Below are 22,473 nucleotides of genomic sequence, written 5' to 3' on the forward strand. Positions count from 1 at the left end.
GGCGGGGCGACCTGAGAGTGTGGCGCTGACCTGTGCACACTTGTTCAGTCGCTCAGTCATGTCCGACTCTGTGTGGCCCCGTGGACTGCACCCCGCCAGGCTCCTCTGTCCGTGGGGTTTCCCAGGCCAGAGTGCTGGAGTGGGGTGCCATTGCCTTCTCCCGTGTATGCAATCCTATGTGTGAAATTGTAGGAAGTTGCTCGGTAACACAGGGAGCTCAGCCCAGTGCTCTGTGACGACCTAGATGGGTGGGATGTGGGAGGGAGGGCCAGAGAAACGGGATACATGGATGCATATGGCTGATGGACATTGTTGAAACCAGCACAACACTGTAAATCAAGTATCAATTTAAAAAATTTTTTAAAGGCAGTAAAAAGTAATAATAGTAATAGCTGCATCTCCCACCAGCTTTCACTCCATTTTTTTTCCAACCCCACTTGGCAGCTGAATGTCTGTTCTCTATGGGATTTGAAATTTCTGGGATATGGGATATGGGATACACATCTGAGTTCAAGGCTTGGCTTGAACAATTCTTGGATGCTACTCTGTAACATTTCTCCACATTACAGTGGAAATCTTATAAAACCATGAAGTACCACCCTCAGATTTAGCCCCAATCCTGCAATCAAGGAGTTTCTCTTGAAGAAATACAGGTAGAGGAATCTCACCATAAAAAGAAAAAAAACTATAGGCTATTTCCTTATGTTCTCCAGATTTATGGGTCACACTTAACACACGCATCACCTCGCGTGAATGCCGTTTTCCTTATACTGAGAGCGTGTAAGGTCTGCTCCCCTAGCAGCCTGCAGGTGTGAGATACAGCGCTGTTCACTGCAGTCACCACACAATACACTGCATCCCCAGAACGTATTCACGTTATAATTGGTCCCTTGACTACCCTTACCTGTCTCCCTCACCTGCCCAACCCCTGGCAGCCACGAAAGCTACTCTGTTTCTATGCACTCGGCATTTTTGGATTCCACGTGTAAGTGAACCCATAAATTGCCTGTCTTCTTACGACTTATTTCTCTCAGCATCATGCCCTTAAAATTCATCCATGTTGTCGCAGATGAGAACTTCCTTCTCTTTGTGGCTGAATCATACTTCCTTGTATGTATATACCAGGGTTTCTTTATATGCTCGTCCGTCAACAGACGAGCTGTCTCCATGTCTTGGCTGTTGGGAATGGTGCTGTGGTGAACACTGGTGTGCATGTATCTTTTCAAGTTAGTGCTTTCCTTTTCTTCCGACAAATACCCAGGAGTGGAATTTCCAGAGCACACAGTAGTTCTATTTTTAATTTTTTGAGCACTCTGCTTACTGCTTTCCATAGCGGCTGTACCCAGTTCCAGGCCCACCAACCATACTGGAAGCTTCCCTTATCTTCACATCCTCTCTGACACTTGTTATCTCTGGTCTTTTCGATAACATCCACCCTAACAGGCGTGAGGCTGTCACTGGGTCAGCAGTACGCTCTGCAGTTGCTACCAGGGTCTTGGATGAGGGTGGCTCCTCTTTGGTCCCTGGGTGGACAGAACTGCCTTGTTTAATAGGGGATATTGGGACAAGGTTCTTCATCAGGGTCCACAGTTGGGTCCTCGGACAGTGGACAGTGGCATAGGCCACTTCTGTGTTTCATTCTTTCTTTAAAAATGTCACTGTGATCACAGAAGGAAAAGCACTCCATCAACACAGACTCGTGTGAAACCCTGAGTGCATCATCTGGCAAGTGCAGGTTACGTGGGAGAAATGGTATGACCGTGTTTGATTTGTCTTTATGTATTAAGCAAGCGTTTCTTTGTCTTTAGGTTTGGCGAGGTTTCCATCAGTGCAAGAGAACCGAAAGAGAGAGAGAAAAGGAGATGATATTTCTGGGTATGGTAAGTTTTCTTATAGACAAGATCAGCGTCTGGTTCTCTTAAAGACCGTAGAATCTGTAAGACTCGTGTCCTCCTTAAGGAGCACTTGAGAAAAGAAAGGAAAACAAAAAACATGACCGGTGACTTAAGAGAGTGGAATCCCATGTATTATCTAGAAGCCTCCCGGGGGAGGGGAGGGGTTCTGGAGACACAGGATTGTGTCTGTTTAGACATCTGTTGGAGTACGTGGGCTGCTCTGAAGCAGGGACAAGCTGTGAGCTGCTCACCAGTATCAGCTGTGGCCTCCACTCTGTTAATATCTGTTAGTATGCATGACCGGGAGAATGGGTTTGCCCCAGTATAACTGCCTCCTCCTGGGTGATCTCCATGAAGTGAAGTGAAGTGGAAGTCCACTCTGTCTGACTTTTTGCGACCCCAGGGACTGTAGCCTGCCAGGCTCCTCAGTCTATGGGGATTCTCCAGGCAGGAATACTGGAGTGGGTTGCCATTGCCTTCTACAGGGGATCTGGTGATTACTGAATCAAGAGTTGAATGGGTGTATTCCTTAGTTATTACCACAAATTTAGCAGCTTCAACAACACAACCCCGCTCCCTCAGTCTCTGTGGGTCAGGGGTCTGGGCTTGGCTGAGTCCTTTGCTCCAGGGCTCATAGGTGGCAATCTGGGTGTTGGCTGGGGATGGGGTCTCACCTGAGGTTCAACCAGGGAAGAAACAGTGCCCAAGCTTATGTGATTGTGGGCCAGATTCAGTTCCTGGTGGACTACCAGGCTGAGTGCCTCAGTCTTTTCCTAGTTGTTAGCTTGAAGTGACCCCCAGCCCCTTGCCATGTGGACTGTCCACATGGCAGCTGGGTGAGCTGCTTACAGCCCCATGTGAGGATCACGAAAGTGGTGTGCATCAGCTTTGCCCTGATAGTGAAAGTGAAGGTCGCGCAGTCGTGTCGAACTCTTTGCGACCCCATGGACTATGGGGTCCATGGGATTCTCCAGGCCAGAATACTGGAGTGGGTAGCCTTTCCCGTCTCCAGGGGATCTTCCCAACCCATGGGATCGAACGCAGGTCTCCCGCATTGCAGGTGGATTCTTTACCAGCTGAGCCACAAGGGAAGCCCAAGAATACTGGAGTGGGTAGCCTATCCCTTCTCCAGCAGATCTTCCCAACCCTGGAATTGAACTGGGGTCTCCTGCACTGGAGGTGGATTCTTTACCAACTGAGCCATGAGGGAAGCTTTGCCCTGGTCCAATGGTAATCGGGGAGTTGTAGGGTCCACTCTGTGTTTTTTAAGACAAAAGTGATGAAGGTCTTAGAGCAGTGCCCCGAGTGTGGGACCAAATGCTACTTTTTCTATATACAGTAATGTTGCTGATAAGGTCTTTTCATTTACTTTAAATCTAAAGTAAATTTATATTTAAATTTAGACTGTTTAAAGAAAATTTAAACCGTCTCATTTTTGGTTGATCGCAGAACCCACTCTCTGCTCTTGGATCACTTTTGTCCTGATCTGTTCTAAGTGCCAGATGGTGTGATAAATCATTTTAGAATAGCATACATTTTCCTCTGGGAGAAGGAAATGTCAGCCTGCTCCAGTATTCTTGCCTGGAGAATCCCATGGACAGAGGAGCCTGGTGGGCTACAGTTCATAGGATCGTACAGAGTCAGATTGAAATGACTCAGCGTGCACACACGCTTTCCTCTGACCCCTCCTCCTGACTGCTCCACCTGCACGTTGGGTGCATCATCTGTTGTCAGCACAGGATGGGAAACAGGTGTTATTTTGCTTGAGGGGATTCACCACCGTGGTGCCAATGCCTGGAAGAGCATCTTTCCCTGGTGAAGGGGCGTGTGCCCACCGCACCTGTGTGCAGAGTCTCAGTTGTGGTGGCCAACTTTTACTGTCTCAGAGAATATGGTGACTCATCCCAGAGGGGCATATGTGATTCGAGAAGTACCCTGATTTGATCACCTGCATTCTTGATTTCCCTTTCATCTTTGATTTTCATAAACGAGTCCACATTTCTGTGGGGAATTGAGGGCCCCTGGGATCACAGCTCCTCTTCCGTTTCTTGGTTGGTGGAGCACTGTGAGCATCAAACTGGTGAGTCACTGCCAGCTGTTACAGATCTTTATGATTTTTAGACGGTTCTGGGTGGAATATTATTCAGCCATTGAAAGAGGGAAATCTTGACACATGCTACGACAAGGATGAACTTGGAGGGTGTTACGCTAAGTGAGACAGGCCAGTCACAAAAAGACAAATCCTGCACGCTTCCATCTTTATAGGGGATCTAAAGTTGTCAAACCTGTAGAAACGGGAACTAGAAGGGTGGATGCCAGGGCATGGTGGAGGGAAGCTAGCAGTTGTTCAATGGGTATAAATTTTCAGTTCGAAAAGTAAAAAAATCTCTCCAAATCTATTGCACAGCAACATGAATATACTCAACACTACTGAATGGTTTACTTACAAATGGTAAAGGTAATACATTTTATGTTACATGTTTTTCACCACAATTAAAAAAAATTTTTTTAGCTCACTGAGACATTGAAATGTATACTGAAATGGTTTTATATGAATCATGACTATTCACATGTTAATACATGTCAAAAAAACTACAAGTTAAAAATTTAATGAGACACTGTATTTCTTTGAATCTAAGATTTCATTCATTATAGGATACATCATGATGGAAAGTGAAAGAAAATGTTTGGGCAAATAAATCAAAACACCTCCTTTTTTGTAATACATATATCCCTAATTTCAGGTATGTTAAACCGTGAAACATGTATAGCTTAGCACTGGTAACAGAGGCAAGTTTTACCAGTCTTTTTGGGGAGGGAAGTTTTTTCAAGTTATAATTATATTAGAAGAGTTAATATTGTTAAACGACCATACTCTCCTCTCTCTCCCTCTCTTTCCCTCTCTCTCCCTCCCTCTCCCCCTCTCTCCCTCTCCCTCCCTCTCTCTCCCTCTCTCTCCCTCTCCCTCCCTCCCTCTCCCTCCCTCTCCCTCCCTCTCCCTCCATCTCCCTCCCTCTCCCTCTCCCTCTCTCTCCCTCTCTCTCCCTCTCTCTCCCTCTCTCTCCCTCTCGTTGCTAAGTTGTGTCTGACTCGTGTGACCCCATGGACTGTAGCCCACCAGGCTCCTCTGTCCATGAGATTCTCCAGGCAAGAACACTGGTGTGGGTTGCCCTTTCCTTCTCCAGCAACCACACTACACAAGGCGATTTATAGACCTGGTGTGCATGCTGCACACTCAGTTGCCTCAGTCCAGTCTGACTCTTTGCAACCCTATGGACTACAGTCTGCCAGGCTCCTCAGTCCAGGAGATTCTCCAGGCAAGAATACTGGAGCGGGTTGCCATGCCCTCCTCAGATTCAGTATAATCCCCTATCAAATTACCAATGGCATTTTTCATAGAACTAGGACAAAAGTTTTTTTTTTTTAATTTGTATGGAATCACAAAAGACCTCAAATAACCAAAGCAATCTTGAGAAGGAAAAACAGAGCTAGAGGAATCGAACTTCCTGATTTCAGACTATGCTATAAAGCTACTATAATCAAAACAGCATGGTACTGGCACAAAAAAAAGACACATAAATCAGCAGAACAGGATAGAAAGCCCAGAAATAAACCCTTTATTTGACCATGGTCAATTAATCTATGACAAAGAGGCAAGAGTATAAATGGAGAAAAGACGGCCTCTTCAATAAGTGGTGCTGAAAAAACTGGACAGCTACATGTAAAGAATGAAGTTAGAACATTCAGTGTGGGAGACCTGGGTTCGATCCCTGGGTCGGGAAGTTCCCTGGAGAAGGAAATGGCAACCCACTCCAGTACTCTTGCCTAGAAAATCCCATGGACGGAGGAGCCTGGTGTCCATGGGGTTGCAAAGAGTTGGACACGACTGAGCAACTTCACTTTCACTTTTACCAGTGCAGGAGACACACAAGACGTGGGTTCAATCTTTGAATTAGGAAGATCTCCTAAAGAAGGAAATGGCAACCCGCTCCAGTATTCGTGCCTGGAGAATCCTTTGGATGGAGGAGCCTGGCGGGCTCCATGGGGTTGCAGAGAGTCAGACACAACTGAAGCAACTGAGCTGGCACATACTAACACCATACACAAAAATAAGCTCAAAATGGATTAAAGACTTAAATGTAAAATCAAGTTATAATTACTGATAAGAGTGTGAGGAGATGTTTATTCTCATATGTGGTGAGTTAAACTGATTGAGCTTTTCTGAAAGAGGCAACATAATCATGAAAATATATCCTTCCCTCCAGTTCTATTTCTGTCTTAAGTAAATCATCAGAAATAAAGGTTTATGTGCATAGACATTTCCTACAGTGTTGTTTTTATTAATGAAAAATTGGAAATAATCCTAGCATTCTCGAGTAGGGATAGAGTTAAATGATTTATGGTGGACTTGCATTAAAGTAATGATATGCCACCATTGACAAAATGTTTATGACTTATTTTTGATGTGAAAATGCTCAGAGTGAAAATACAGGATTTAGAATTACACATATAATATGAGTTAAACTAAATAGGTACATATATCTATGCACACAAAAGAAAGTTTAAATCATGCTCCTTCTAAATGTCAGGACTTTGGAAGTTTTTTGTTTTGATTGTGTTTTCCAAACTGTTTAAATTTTACTGTGTTAACTGGGAAAAGACACATATTTAAAAATAAAAACAAATGGCTATAGAGTATTGTCAAATTTTTCCTTTCAGATCTCTGAATTGATATATATACATAGGTGGACAGGTAATGATACAAAATTATTTCTCTGTTCCACTCATTAGAGAAATACAGAGAAGAGATGTACCGATAAAAACAGTGGTTATCTCCAATTTTCTACTTCAAAAATTAAGCTAGCAGTCAGAAGATCCAATCTAAGATAATCTAAATTTAACATGAAATTTTATATAAGAAGCAGTTTTGACATGACCATTTCCATTTAATTTAATTCAGCCGACATTTACTAAAAACCTACGTGTAGTACACCAGAAACTTAGAGAATGGTCAAATGCTATTTTTCCATGGTAAAGTCTTAATGGCTTACACTGATACCAAATAAAGATAGAATTGCTTGTTTTTTATTGTAATTTTTCTGTTTTACTTTGCCATTTATATTTGCTCAGCTTAAATAAAATAAGTCTGTTTTAATTTTTCAGCGACACAGAGTTTGGGCAGTGGAAACAGGACAGCTTGTCTGTTTTGTATTAAATGTGACTTTCTTCAGTTTTCTTTTTCTCCAAGCATGTCTTCTCTTGGTATTACGTGTTCTATGAAATTGTACACCATTGAGAAATGTATGGATCCAATTTTTAAAAGAATGGTATCTTCTGTTGGCTGGCTGATAACCATAAAAATCCATTACCCCAAATCCTAGGAATGTTTTCAATTAAGTCTATTTTCTACTATATCACTAATTAAGATAGTGCCTACTCATTTTAAAATTTCATTTTTCCATTATTTTATTTTGTTATGTCAATATATAAACTGTTGCCTTCTCTGATTAAAACAGTGTTTATATCTTTGTGGGAAGCCTGGCGTATTTCCAGGGGTGACTATTTAGTAACTGAATCCAGAATTAGAGCAAAAGACATCATTATGTCCTTAGTTCCTGACCAAATGTTGCCTTTACCATTGCCATATAAATTATTTTTTGATATTGCCATTTTAAATATTTATATTCTAAAATCTACAAAGGGAAATAAATAACACTCTAAAAATTCATGCGCAGTTATTTTAATTGGCAGAGGCAATGGAGTGGCTCAAGGAGGAAACTTAATGAATGTAATACATTTTCTTCTGTGGATCCCTCTGAAATAATGTGCCCTACTGCCATGACCGTGGCGTATTTTATGTTACCCTGAAGCCATCACTGTTTGCATTATAATAAAGAACACTAGGGGACACTTATTATAGGGGAGGAACTGACGCTTTGAAATACATCAGCTAAATCCTCAAAACACCATAAAGCCGTGCTCATTTTCAAATTCTAACATGAAACCAACTACATTATAGATGATTTTTTGGTCAATAAATTGAACTTCTTTCTTATTAACAAATCCCCAGGTAGGAGTTTGGGCGCCCAGTGAATGCTTCGGAAAGGCAGCTCTCTCCAGGGGCTCCCCTTGGTCCCCTGTCCTCAGAACTTCCAGGCTCCTCTTTGGGAACTGCTGTCAGAGCCAAAATGAACCGAGAACCAAAGTGAAATGGTCTTTACGATCTCATTTGGATTTCAACCCCAAACCACAGTATCCAGCTTGGTTCTGTGCCATATTCATCATATTTGGCTCCAAATGACCTTTGGTTGTTTTCTAGACGTAAATGTACTAAAAAACAGATTTACTCTGATAAATGGGGTTTGTTTTACTTTGTTTTGTTGTTGTTCAGTTGCTAAGTCACATCCAACTCTTTGCAACCCCACGGACTGCAGCACACCAGGCTTCCCTGTCCTCCACCCTCTCCCAGAGTTTACTGAAATTCATGCCCGTCGAGTCGGTGACGCCATCCAACCATCTCATCCTCTGTCGTCCCCTTTTCCTACCGCGATCATCCCAGCATCAGGGTCTTTTCCAGTGAGTCAGCTATTCGCATCAGGTGGTCAAAGTATGGGAGCTTCAGCATCAGTCCTTCCAGTGAATATTCAGGGTTGATTTCCTTTAGCATTGATTGGCTGGATCTCCTTGCAGTCCAAGGGTCTCTCAAGAATCTCCTCCACACGGCAGTTCAAAAGCATCAGTTCTTCAGCGCTCAGCCTTCTTCATGGCCCAACTCTCACATCCATACAAAGACTATGCAGCACTTAGTTTTGTTCTGGTTTTTAAATGTTTCCTAAGTGTCTGGGGGCAGCAGCATCTTAGAAATGGATGCATGTCTCTGCAGGCTTTGAAGGGTTGCTCAGCCAGATGGATGAAGAGACAGGCATCTTGATGGGCCCTCGGCCATGTGGGCCGGGAGTGGAGACACTTTGAGTCACACACTCACCTGCTCTCCGAGGCTCTGTTTCTCCTTCTGTAGAAAAAGGATGGTGCCACCTATTTCCCAGAGCTGTTAGAAGGGCTTCCGGACCCAGCCTGGACAGGTTGCCTTCAAGAAATGGTGGCTGATGTTTATCATCTTGGAGAATTACCTCATACTGTTATAATGACAGAATGACTTTGTGCAAAGGATGACTGTCAGGACCCGTGATGACTTTTCTATGTAACAAAACAATATTTCAAAATAAGTCATTGCCTAACAACATACACATGCCACTGATTTCAAAATAGAAACTTTTTTGGCCCTTGCTTTGTCCTGTTCATGTTACAGATCTGAGTTCTTGGCCTTCTTAATCGATAGAAATTGATAAGGTAGGAGGAGAAGTTCAGGCAAGGCTTTTTTGGGGCCCTGATGCAGCAAGGGGAGCAAACACAAGGAACAGGTTCCCTTGCTCACTCCCAGGGTGGGGGTAGGGGGTGTGAGCTGGTTCCTTATACAGGATGAGGGTAGGGGTGTGTCCAGGGATCGGGCTGGAGGGGTGGCCTAGGTGGTTTGCCAACCCCTAAGATGGTTGTGTGTTCAGGAAACATGCCCCCAGAACCTTGCTTTTGCTCTCTCTCATCTCCTCAGAGTATCAGGCTTCCCAGGTGTTCAGTTCAGTTCAGTTGTGCCCTACTCTTTGTGACCCCATGGACGCAGCACAGCAGGCTTCCCTGTCTATCAGTAACTTCTGGAGCTTGCTCAAACTCATGTCCATCGAGTCTGTGATGCCATCCAACCATCTCATCCTCTGTCATCCCTTTCTCCTCCTGCCTTCAGTCTCTCCCAGCATCAGGGCCTTTTCCAATGAATCACTTGTTCACATCAGGTGGCCAAAGTATTGGAGCTTCAGCATCAGTCCTTCCAATGAATATTCAGGACTGATCTCCTTTAGGATTGACTGGTTTGATATCGTTGGAGTCCATGGGCCTCTCAAGAGTCTTCCCCAGCACCACAGTGGTAAAGGGGATGCAGTGCAGGAGACAGAGGTTCGGTCCCTGGGTTGGGAATGGAAATGGAGAAGGCAATGGCCACTCCAGTGTTCTTGCCTGGAGGATTACATAGACAGAGGAGCCTGGTGTGCTGCTGTCCATGGGGTTGCAAAAAGAGTCAGACAGGATTTAGCGACTGAACAACCACCTCAGAGTGGCAGTTGGGGGTCTGGTCTTTCTGTATCTTGCTGTCTGTGATTGACCGCAACTGTACATCCACAGTTATTTTTAGTCCCTTTTCGTTGCTTTGTGTTTTGTTGCTGGAGGAGACTTGTCCAGGTGCAAGCGCTGCAGCAAAGGGTCCCAGGTCCCAGCCTGTCTCATTCAGATTTATGAACTTGAAATTAGTCTGTTAAGAGTATGATCTGGAAAAGCAGTGCCTTTGGAAAGCCCACAGGGTCCCAGTCTTAAGGCAGCTGCAGAGGGAGAATTCAGGAGATCCCTGGGGCAGTGGGTATCGCCCACCATGTACTGTGTGTGTTAGTCCAGGAAGATATTTGCAAAGCAGGGAAAGCAGTGATGCTGACAGAGGCGTGCATGGAAGGCTGTCAGATTGAGCAGGGGGATGAGTGTGGGGAGGACGCTCTGAATAACCTTGTGACTTAGAAGTCCAGCTCAGGAGGCTTTGGGGGAAAAAAAGTCACCATTTTCTGTTAAATAGGATTTTACAGTCTGGTAACTGTAGTTTTTTTCCTTTTTTTTTTACTGAAGTGTAGTTGACACGAGGATTGTATTACTTTCAGGTGTGCGTCATAGTGATTTCACATTTATACACATTTAGACATGGTCGCCCCACAAAGATTTTACAGTGTAATTGACTACACTCCCTAGGCCTTACATTTCAGTCCTGTGACTTACTGTCTTATAACTGGAAGTTTGTATCTCTCTGTCCCTTTTGCCCATTTCTCTCACCCCCATCCCTCTTCCCTCTGGCCACGGCCACTTTGTCCTCTGTTAACAAGGAGTCTGTTTCTGTTTTGATGTTCATGTGTTTTGATTTTTAGGTTCTACATGTAAATGAAATCATATGCTATTTGTCTCTCTTTGTCTAACTTATTTCACTTAGCATATTGCCCTCCAGGTCCCTTCCTGTTGCCACAAACTGCAAGACTTCATTCTTGTGTACCAGTCCAGTCCAGTTCAGTTCAGTCACTCAGTCGTGTCCGCCTCTCTGCGATGGCTGAGGAATATTCCACTGTGCGTTTATGTTGTATATATTCATCATCTGGACTCGTTTATCTATTGCGTGGACACTTAGGTTGCTTCTGTATGTCAGCTATTATAAATAATGCTTCAGTGAACATATATCTTTTTGAATGTTTTTGTTTTCTTCAGATCAGTACCCAAAATGAAATTGCTGGATTGTACGGTGGTTCTGTTTTTAATTTTTTGAGAAATCTGCCTACTTTTTCATAGAGGCTGCACCAATTTACATTCCAACATTGTACTGGGATTCCCATTTCTCCACATCCTCACTAATATTTATTATTTTTTTGTCTTTTTAATCACCAGTCAGACAGGTCTGAGGAGATACCTCATTGTGGTTTTGATTTTGATTTCCCTGACAATTAGTGATGTTGAGCATGTTTTTATGTGTCTCTGTTGGCCATCTGTATGTCTTCTTGGGAAAAATGCCTCTTGTCATCTGCTCATTTTTTTCAATCAGGCTGTTTGTTCTTTGCCATTAGATTGGTCAAGTTCTTGATATAATTTGGATATTAACCCTTTATCAGGTATATAATTTGCAGATACTATCTCCCGTTCAGTAGGTAGCCCTTTAGTTTTGTTAATCATTTCCTTTACTGTGCAAAAGCATGTGGTTCCATTGTTTATTTTGCTTTTGTTGCCTTTACTTACAGTTAGTTGTTGTTCAGTTACTACGTCGTGTCCAGCTCTTCGCAGCCCCATGAACTGCAGCATGCCAGGTTTCCCTGTTCTTCACTATCTCCTGGAGTTTGCTGAAACTCATGTCCATTGAGTCAGTATTGCCTACCAATCATCTCATCCTCTGTCACCTCCTTCTCCTCTTACCCTCAATCTTTCCCAGCTTCAGGGTCTTTTCCAGTGAGTTGGCTCTTCGAATCAGGTGGTCAAAGTATTGGAGCTTCAGCTTCAGCATCAGTCCTTCCAATGAATATTCAGGGTTGATTATCTTTAGGACTGACTGGTTGGACCTCCTTGCTGTTCAGGGGACTCTCAAGAGTCTTCTCCAGCACCACAGTTTAATAGCATCAATTCTTCAGTGCAGAGAGAAGTCCAAAATAATATTGTTCAGACTGATGTTAAAGAGTTTATCATCTATGTTTTCTTCTAGGAATTTTATAGTTTCAGGCCTTACGTTGAAGTCTCCAGTCTATTCTTGGGGCTTTCCTGGTGCCTCAGTGGTAAAGAATCTGCCTGCCAATGCAGAAGACTCAGGTTCAGTCCTTGGATTGGGAAGATCCCCTGGAGAAGGAAATAGTAACCCACTCCTTCCCTTGTAGCTCAGCTGGTAAAGAATCTGCCTGCAGTGCAGGAGATCCTAGTTTGATTCTCGGGTTGGAAAGATCTCCTAGAGAAGGCTACCCACTCCAGTATTCTTGGGCTTTCCCTGTGACTCAGCTGGTAAAGAATCTGCCTGCAATGCAGGCGACCTGGGTTCGATCCCTGGGTTGGGAAGATCCCCTGGAGAAGGAAATGGCAACCTACGTCAGTATCCTTGCCTGGAAAATCTCAAGGACAGAGGAGCCTGGTGGGCTGCAGTCCATGGGGTCACAAAGAGTCAGGCACAACTGCGCAACTAACACTTTACTTTAACCAGTATTCTTGCCTGGGAAATCCCACGGACAGAGGAGCCTGGTGGACTCTAGTTCATGGGGTCACGAAAGAGTCAGACGAGTCTTAGCAACTAAACGACAGCAACAATCCATGTTTTCTTTATTCTTGCATGTGGAGTGAGACCGGGGTCCAGTTTCGCTCTTTTGCGTGTGGCTGTCCAGTATTCCTACCAGCGTCTGTTGTAGACTGTCTTTTCTCCATTGCATATTTGTGCCGCCTTTGTTGTAGATTAACTGGCCATATGTGCTTGGGTTTATTTCTTGAAACTATTTGTTGTTATTCTTACTCTGCTTATTCTTGCCGCAGGCCCCCAGGACATCAGAAACTCAGTGAGGTAGAGGATTCTCTCCCTTTTGTCACCTGATCCCAGGGGTCTTTATCTGTTTTCTAGGGCAGGACATTTGCTTTTATTCATCTCAGATTTGGGCCCATTACAGAGTCCACTAATGGAGAAGAGAAGGGAAGGCCAGCCTACCCCGGTTCAGGTTCTGTTTCCACCACTTACTCCCGTGTGACCTGGGGAGGCGACTTGACTTCTTGGGGCCTAAGTTTCCACCTGTGCAAAGTGCAGATCGTGCTGGCACCAAGCTCCTGGATGTGAGTTAAAGGCACTAGTGCCCATAAAGCGTTTGAAACAGTGTCTGACACGTGAAGTGTTCCCTGTTAGTTTTTGAAATGGCTGATCGTCGTGGGTTTAAATTCATCATTCATGATTCCAAATGTTTATTCCGTTGCCATTTTTATCTGTTTAAGTTAGCCATGATCAAACTGGTTAATATCCCATTGTGGGCAAGATTTGGGATAAAAGGCCATTGTTTACTGCTGGCGGGGGGCTGGGCATGGGAAATCAACCCTGCAGTCTCTTACCAGGCAGCTCAGCAATGTCTATTAAAATTACAAACGTGCAGGTTTTCAAAGTATGATCCATGGTACCCATAAAAAGCCATTGTCACACAAAATATTTTAAGCCAGAAGAAATGCATCAGTGAAGAGATACAACAGAGCACAGAGGTTTAAGAGCAGAGACTCTAGAGGTGCACGCTTCAGGTCAAACCGCAGTCTGCCACTTGCTGGCTGTGTGACTCGGGACAAGTTCCTTGACCTCTCTGTACCTCAGTTTCTGCATATATAAAATGAAGGTAGTAATGGTATTCATATATTAGGCTGCTTATTTATTGTTAGAAATAAATTAATGAATATTTGCAAACCAGTCAAAATAGCATCTCAAAAACTGTAAGAGCTGTTGAAATGTTTATTTTAAAACATTTTTAAAGATGATAGGACACAAAAGTAGCCAGTTAAGCTCCCACCACTATGCTAATCAGCTAACAGGCTCATCTGTGCTGTTCTAGCCCAACTGCACTTAATCAAACTTTACTAAAAATTTTAGAAATTAGATATAACAGGGTAGAAATTGCTTTATTTTTCATTGTGTTTCACTCACTGAAATTATGGCATGGAGGTCAAACCAGTCAATCCTAAAGGAGATCAGTCCTGAATATCCATTGGAAGGATTGATGCTGAAACCAAAGCTCTGATACTTTGGTCACCTGATGCAAAGAGCCAACTTGTTGGAAAAGACCCTGGTGCTGGGAAATATTGAAAGCAGGAGGAGAAGGGGATGACGGAGGATGAGATGGTTGGATGGCATCACCGACTCGATGGACACGAGTTTGAGCACATTCCGAAAGATAGTGAAGGACAGGGAAGCCTGGTGTGCTACAGTCCGTGGGGTCACAAAGTCATGCATGACTGAGCGATTGAAAAACAACAGCAAAAATAAAGATTAACCATAACTAAATTATAAGCTGCTGCTGCTGCTAAGTCGCTTCAGTCGTGTCTGACTCTGTGCGACCCCATAGACGACAGCCCACCAGGCTCCCCCATCCCTGGGATTCTCCAGGCAAGAACACTGGAGTGGGTTGCCATTTCCTTCTCCAATACATGAAAGTGAAAAGTGAAAGTGAAGTCGCTCAGTCCTGTCCAACTCTTAGCGACCCCATGGACTGCAGCCCACCAGGCTCCTCCGTCCATGGGATTTGTCAGGCAAAGTATAAGCAGAGGGCAAAACAAAGCCATCAGCTCTGACTCTCCACACAGCCTTCACTCCACTTCTTGCTGGGTTCGTCTTTCTGAGTAAGTGTGTTTCTATAAACACAGGTAGATAAATGTAGATGTGTTACTCTGAAATGAAATGCTGAAACAAAGGGCTTATTTTTGTAAACTGGGGAACACACATACACAGGCACACACACGCATACACACGATCCTAAAACAGACCAACTGAAGAGCAGTTTACTCCGCAGCATGAGGCATTCCAGGAGCAAATTAGAGCCAGAAGCGTGTGGTGTGGCCGATGGGTTGATGGAGTGGCTCTGAGTGCTCCCTAATGATGCCCTCTCAGGCTGTGTCCAGGAGGCAACTGAAACTAATTAACCTCTGCATTGACACGCCAGGCATTTGCGGAGTGGACGGTGGACCCTCTTCCTTCCCATCACTTCTCCATCCGCGCCTCGCGTGACTACAGGGCATGAAAGAGAAGCAAAACCCCCAGCACCATGAGCTGCTCAAGAAAGCTGCCAGCGTTAAATCACTTATTTGCAAGGCTGATAAATTGGCCAGATTGTCATTTGGACAAATGTCCATTTTATCTTACTAATTTGAAGAAGGATTTTTAAAGACAAAGCCCATCAAACATTAGATAAGCATTTTAAGTTAATGGACCACAGAGTCCTATTTCTCCACAAACCCAGGAAGCATCATCTTATGTCCTATTTTTACAGCACCATCAATTATCAATATGTATATTTTTGCTGACGGAGGACCTTGCTATAAACGTAGGTTTCGTTAACCAGTTCTGGGTCATTAACCATGGAAAGCTTGTAAATATAATGGTTTATTCACATGGGAAGCCTTCATTAAGATGCATTATTCTACAGCTGATGTATTTCCATATACAGTATATTATCATGTTCTCTATTTCCCTTTAATATTCGTAATTTATTTTTAAATGAGTTGCTGTTTATGTGGCAAGTTAACAAATTTGAGTTCCATATGACCAAAGTTGCTAAAGAAGAAAAGATGTTTTAGCCCAAAGGAAAAGCTACTCATTAACATAGGACCTGAATATATTATAACCTTTAAATTCAAAAGCAACTAGAGAAAGAAACTACAAATGACCCCAAATGTGTTTTTGTCAGAGAAAGTCTATCTCAAGAAACATGCATGAGTACACACATATTAACAGCCCAGCATGGTGTAATAGGGGAAACACACACCCAGAGGACTCCAGAAACGTTATTGCCAGCTTATTCATTAATATATGATGGCTTGGGGGGGGGTGGTCATTAGCTGATGGACCTCAGTGTCCCCATCTGTTCAATGGGATAATCAGATCCTCACTTCTGTCTCTAAAGATGGATGTAACATCAGTGAAGAGATGTAGAGCAAGAAGGTGTGGGACAGTGTCATGCCAATTACAAAACTCTGGTGAGGGCAGGGAGACTTCTGTTTCATCGTAGATCGTGGATGTGTCAGAAAGTTGGCTGACCACTTTGTATAGCACTGTTGAGAGAACACCAGTCAGAGTCGCCTACTCATTAATTCAATTAAAAACTTTTTTTTTCATTTATTCACTTTTGGCTGCGGTTTGTTCGTTGCTGATCGGGCTGTTTGCTGGCTGCGTCTTCTCGTTGCGGTGGCCGCTCCTGTTGCAGAACGCGGGCTCTGGGGTGCGCGGGCTCAGTAGCTGCCTCTCTCAGGCCCAGTAGTTGTGGCACATGGGGCTTAGTTACCCTAGTTACCCTGCAGCACGATGGATCTTCCCAGACCAGGGATCAAACCCGTGTCCCCTGCATTGGACGGTGGATTCATAACCACTGGACCACCAGAGAAATCCCTTATAAATTCACTTTTAAGAATTCAAAGGGGGCAAGGCCTGGCTAAAACACAGTTTGCATGTGTTGACTCTATGGAAAAAATCTGCCATGATTTACCGTAAGAACAGTGTAGCGTGTGGGGGGCAGGAGGGGAATGTCATATGAGTCACTGGTAAAGAATCATAACATTGACGCATGACCTTAAAACAAATCTACACTTTCATCAGAGACAAAGAAATTTGGGTCCTTTGTAGCAGAGAGGCATTTGAACTTCTTCATAAAAACAATGGACTTTAAGAGAGATCAGATAAAAATCTCTGTGAATTATAAACTTGTATTTCATGATACCAGGAATGTAAAACATTACCTGAAAAATGTAAGAATTGGTTATTTCTCTCAATGATTAGATAAGGGGAATTCCTATCGCTTTATTTTGACACAAAATCATGACTTTGAGTTATATATTAAAGCAAATTCAGATCACTGGTTTTATAATGTTGTTTTTTAAAATGATTCTGTAATTCTTATTCTAGATTCACTTTGAAAGTACTTTTAGGGTTTTTTCCTAGTCAAAAGTTGTACATTCTCATGTTCTCATTATACTCAACTTAGACAATAGGCTCATTTTGTTAGACATTCTAATGCACATTTTTATTGAGTATTATATGTGTGATTTTCGTTTTTTTCAACTGACCTTATGTCATTAAGTGAATTCTAACAGTGTCTCAATTGTGAATTCAAGTAGAGAAATGCCTCCTGGGGCTTATAAATATTTCTTGGGAATTGTGTGTGTGTGTTTGCACCTGCATACTTGCTACATTTAATTATTTCATCTACTTGGAATTTACTTTTGTATATATATTAAATATATATATTGGCATTAGTGGTAAAGAATCCACCTGCCAGTGCAGGAGACCTAAGAGACTTGGGTTCAATCCCTGAGTCAGGATTGAAGATCCCCTGAGGAGGAAGTGGCAACCCATTCCAGTATTCTTGGCTGGAGAATCCCATGGACAGAGGAGCCTGGTGGGCAACAGTCCATGGGGTCGCAAAGAGTCAGACACGACTGAGCATCTGAGCACATGACCTAAGATGAGTCTTTTAAGACCATCTTTTTTCCACGTAATTGATTTAAATGTATAGTTTTGCTGATGCCTTTTGTAAATAAGACCTTGAATTTTGCCATATACTTGTTTCACAGATTTAGAAATGACTTTCATGTCTTTCTCTTATCCCTGGGACTTTTTTTACCTGGTGCAGTTCAGTTCAGTTCAGTCGCTCAGTCGTGTCCAACTCTTTGTGACCCCATGGACTGCAGCACGCCAGGCCTCCCTGTCCTGGTAGCCCCTAACATCCTTGGGTTTCACCCGCTGAGATGTTGGTACCCCTGGTGTAACAATAAAGCACAACCAGGTGCCAGGCTCCTTGGCTGGCTTTGGGCTCCGTGGACTCCTCAAAGCCTAATGCCATCCCATCCTTAGTAGAATCGGTGCCTTGTTAGCTATCACAGAGGGAGCAAGTGGCCCTGCCAAGAAATAAACCAGGCATTCTATCCCCAAACCCCCAAGCATGGCCTTGGATCACAGAAGCTAGGGGTCAGTGGCTGCCTCTGCCATCTGCCTGCTGTGTGAATTAGGGAACATTAACTAGCCTCTCTAGTTCCATTTCATTGTTTGCTGTTATTTTTTCCCATTTCTTTATATGGTAAGAATACCTGCCTGGCTGGCTTGCTGTAAGGCCTAAAACATTGTTTCTGTCCAGTGAGCGTGCACAGCAGAAACTCAGGAAGTCATCCTGTGTCTTCCTCTGTGACTCCTGTCGTATTCCTCCCTCCTCCGTCTCTCCTTCTCTGCCTGTTCCCCTTCCTCCCCCTCCCCACCTCAACTCTCCCCTTCCCCTCTTCCTTCCCCTGTTCCATCTCTTCCTCCCCCTCCCTTTCCTCTTCTTTCCCTTTATCATCATCCTTGTAGACTCTATAGGCCGTATGGCCTCTGTCCCCGCTATTCAGGGTAGCCATTGTAGTGTGAAAGCTACGATAGACAATGTGTAAATGAATGGGGATGTCTGCATTCCAGTAAAACTTTATGCACAAAAATAATGGGCCAGGTTTGACCTGTGGGCTCTCAGTGACTAAACCATTTTCTAGAGCCAACTAGTTTTTCCTCAAACCTGATTATTATCAGAATCACTCAAAGATTTTAAACAAACTACAGTATTTATTTGCTTCTACCTCACCACCAGGGTGGAACTAGGAGTCTATACTTTTTTTAATGCTCTTCACAATTTTGAGGAAAAATGTGAACGTGGAAAAAAAGAACTTAGTAGTATATCTGAGGATGTATTCCATCTGAAATAATTTCCCTGAACAAGTTCAGTTCAGTTTAGTCACTCAGTCATGTCCCACTCTTTGCAGCCCCATGGACTGCAGCACGCCAGGCTTCCCTGTCCATCACCAACTCCCAGAGCTTACTCAAACTCACGTCCATCATGTCAGTGATGCCATCCAGCCATCTCATCCTCTGTCATCCCCTTCTCCTCCCACCTTCAATCTTTCCCAGCATCAGGGTCTTTCCCAATGAGTCAGTTCTTTGCATCAGGTCGCCAGAGTACTGGAGTTTCAGCTTCAGCATCAGTCCTTCCAATGAATAGTCAGGACTGATTTCCTTTAGCATGGACTGGTTGGATCTCCTTGCAGTCCAAGGGACTCTCAAGAGTCTTCTCCAACACACTTCAAAAGCATCAATTCTTCAGCACTCAGCTTTCTTTATAGTCCGACTCTCACATCGGTACATGGCCACTGGAAAAACCATAGCCTTGACTAGATGGACCTTTGTTGACAAAGTAATGTCTCTGCTTTTTAATATGCTATCTAGGTTGGTCATAACTTTTCTTCCAAGGAGCAAGCGTCTTTTCATTTCATGGCTGCAATCACCATCTGCAGTGATTTGGGAGCCCCAAAAATAAAGCCTCTCACTGTTTCCACTGTTTCCCCATGTATTTGCCATGAAGTAATGGGACTAGATGCCATGATCTTAGTTTTTCACTCCCAAGAGGCTCCTTAGTTCTTCGCTTTCTGCCATAAGGGCGGTGACCCTGAAAAAAGTGGCTACTAAAAACAAGAAAGGAGCAAATATAAAATGAGAAAGAATTTTGGGAAGATAAAAGCATGCTCAAAAAGCAAAACAATAATAACCCTCCTAATATTCTAAATAATTCTGTATAATAAATGGACATACCTGAAAGCCAAATTGATTGTGAACGGTAAATCTTTGGTAGCACAATGCAAGCAAATAAACAAGAGATGGAAAATACAAGAGAAAAGTTCAGATCAAACCGGTGGTCTGCCATTTATGCAATATTTATTGCAGGAGAAACAGATAAAGAAATAACAGAAGGAAAATTTACAGAGAGGAAGACAAAATTCTTTTTTTTTCCAGTAACATCTCTTCATTTTACTTACTCATTTTGGCCACGCCATGTGGCAAGCAACATCTTAGTTTCCTTACCAGAGATCCAGCCAGTGCATTGGAAGCACAGAGTCTTTAACCACTGGACCACCAGCGAAGTCCCAAGAAGTAATTCTTTATATTGAATTGACCCACCAAGTGGGGAATGTGATACATGAAGAAATGTACTCACCTAGATTCATTGTGATGAACTTTCAAAAGTCTGTAAAGCATCCTAAGAGCAGAGAAGCTTATCTACAAAGCAGCAGTCATTAAAGTCCCAACAAACTAGTTTCTGGCAGCTCTGCCTGTTAGAAGTATTCTCCAAGGTTGCTAGTAAACTGCCATTTGAGGGGGAGGGACCAAATGAAGACATTTTAGAAATGCAAGTACTTAGAATATTTATGGCTGACTATATACATTCTGGAAGTTACGCTCAAGGACATGCTTCAACAAAATGAAAAGTGAATAAGAGAATGAAGAGTAAATAGAGAAACCAAAACAGTGGTTAAATCTAAATGGTTACTAATTTTTAATATTAGTCACAATCTGTGATTATAGAATAGAAGTCTGGGGGAATGAAAGTGAACACGTGCAGAGCTCCTAGACTTGCTTAAAGAAATGGTAGAGATACTAATGAATTCTAGACATAGATAGAAATACAGGTGATGATTATTGTGTTTTAAAAACTTCAGAATAACTGGCAGAAGATGAAAAATAAGATGTACAATTTATTAACCACTACATGGCAAGAATGAACAAAGCTAACTGCATAAACCCAGCAAAAGGTGTTTGTTAGTCACTCAGTCACGTCTGACTCTTTGAGACCCCGTGGACTGTAGCCCACCAGGCTCCTCTGTCCATGGAATTCTCCAGGCAAGAATGCTGGAGTAGGTTGCCATTCCCTTCTCCACGGTGTCTTCCTGACTGAGGGATTGAACCTGGGTCTCCTGCAGGCAAATTCTTTACTGTCTGAGCCATCAAAAGACAGGAAAGGGAAAACAAGAAATTGTGTTAAAAAGTATAAGATGGCAGAATTAGCTCCAAATATTTTACTTATCTAAATGAATAAAGATCCTCTTTTCTGTCATTCTCAGATTGAATTTTAATACCCAGTTATATGCTGTTGAAAGGGAGAAACTTCAAACAAACTGATGCTGAAAAGTTTAAAACAAAGGAACATAAGAGATGTATCAGTGTTGTCCAGTTGCTCAGTCATGTCCGACTCTTTGCGACCCCGTGGACTGCAGCACACCTGGCTTCCCTGTTCTTCACCATCTCCCGGAGCTTGCTCAAACTCATGTCTATTGAGCCAGTGATGCCATCCAACCATCTCGTCCTCTGTTGTCCCCTTCTCCTGCCTTCAGTCTTTCCCAGCGTCAGGGTCTTTTCAGTGAGTCAGCTCTTTGAATCAGGTGGCTAAAGTATTGGAGCTTAAACTTCAGCATCAGTCCTTCCAGTGAGTATTCAGGGTTGATTTCTTTTAGAAATCACCATGGAAGTTCGTGACTGACTGGTTTGATCTCCTTGCAGTCCAAGGAACTCAAGAGTTTTCTCCAACACCACAATTCAAAAGCATCAGTTCTTCAATACTCAGTTTTCTTTATGGTCCGGCTCTCACATCTGTATATGACTACTCGAAAAACCATAGCTTTGACTAGAAGGACTTTTGTTGTCAAAGTAATGTCTCTACTTTTAATATGCTGTCTAGGTTTGTCATAGCTTTTCTTCCAAAGAGCAAGTGTCTTTTAATATCATGGCTGCAGTCGCCATCCCCAGTGATTTTGGAGCCCAAGAGAATAAAGTCTGTCACTGTTTCCATTGTTTCCCCATCTATTTGCCATTAAGTGTTAGGACCAGATGCTATGATCTTCCTTTTTTGAATGTTGACTTTTAAGCCAGCTTTTTCACTCTCCTCTTTTGCCTTCATCAATAGGGTCTTTAGCTCTCTTCTGTCTCTGCCATAAGGGTGGTGTCATCTGCGTATCTGAGCTTATTCGTCTACGGCAATCTGGATTCCAGCTTGTGCTTCATCCAGCCTGGCATTTCGCATGATGTACTCTGAATATTAGTTAAATAAGCAGGGTGACAATATACAGCCTTGACATACTCTTTTCCCAGTTTTGATACAGTCTGTTGTTCCCTGCCCAGTTCTAACTGTTGCTTCTTGACCTGCACACAGGTTTCTTAGGAAGCACATAAAGTGGTCTGGTATTTTCCATCTCTTCCAGTTTGCTGTGATTTTCCAGTTTGTTTTGATCCACACAGTTAAAGGCTTTAGCATAGTTAGTGAAGCAAAAGTAGATGTTTTTCTGGAATTCTGTTGCTTTTTCTGTGATCCAACAGATTTTGGCAATATGATCTTGGATTCCTCTGCCTTTTCTAAATCCAGCTTGAACATCTGGAAGTTTTTGGTCCACTTACTGT

General features: G+C 43.1%; 1 protein-coding gene across 5 annotated transcripts in view; it reads left to right on the forward strand.

The window, feature by feature from the left end:
* The window catches only part of IQCA1 (IQ motif containing with AAA domain 1), a 184,209-nt gene that overhangs the window by 20,818 nt on the left and 140,918 nt on the right, over window positions 1-22,473 (forward strand). For all 5 annotated transcript variants that reach the window (XR_011255947.1, XM_069584679.1, XM_069584688.1 and 2 more), the window contains one exon: window positions 1,809-1,880. Coding sequence is in view for 4 of the 5 variants with exons in the window: in XM_069584679.1 (XP_069440780.1) it covers window positions 1,809-1,880 (72 nt within the window). In the remaining variant the exon portion in view is untranslated. The remainder of the gene's footprint in view (window positions 1-1,808; window positions 1,881-22,473) is intronic.

This window comes from Ovis canadensis, chromosome 1 (genome assembly GCF_042477335.2).
Source record: "Ovis canadensis isolate MfBH-ARS-UI-01 breed Bighorn chromosome 1, ARS-UI_OviCan_v2, whole genome shotgun sequence".
Taxonomy (NCBI): domain Eukaryota; kingdom Metazoa; phylum Chordata; class Mammalia; order Artiodactyla; family Bovidae; genus Ovis; species Ovis canadensis.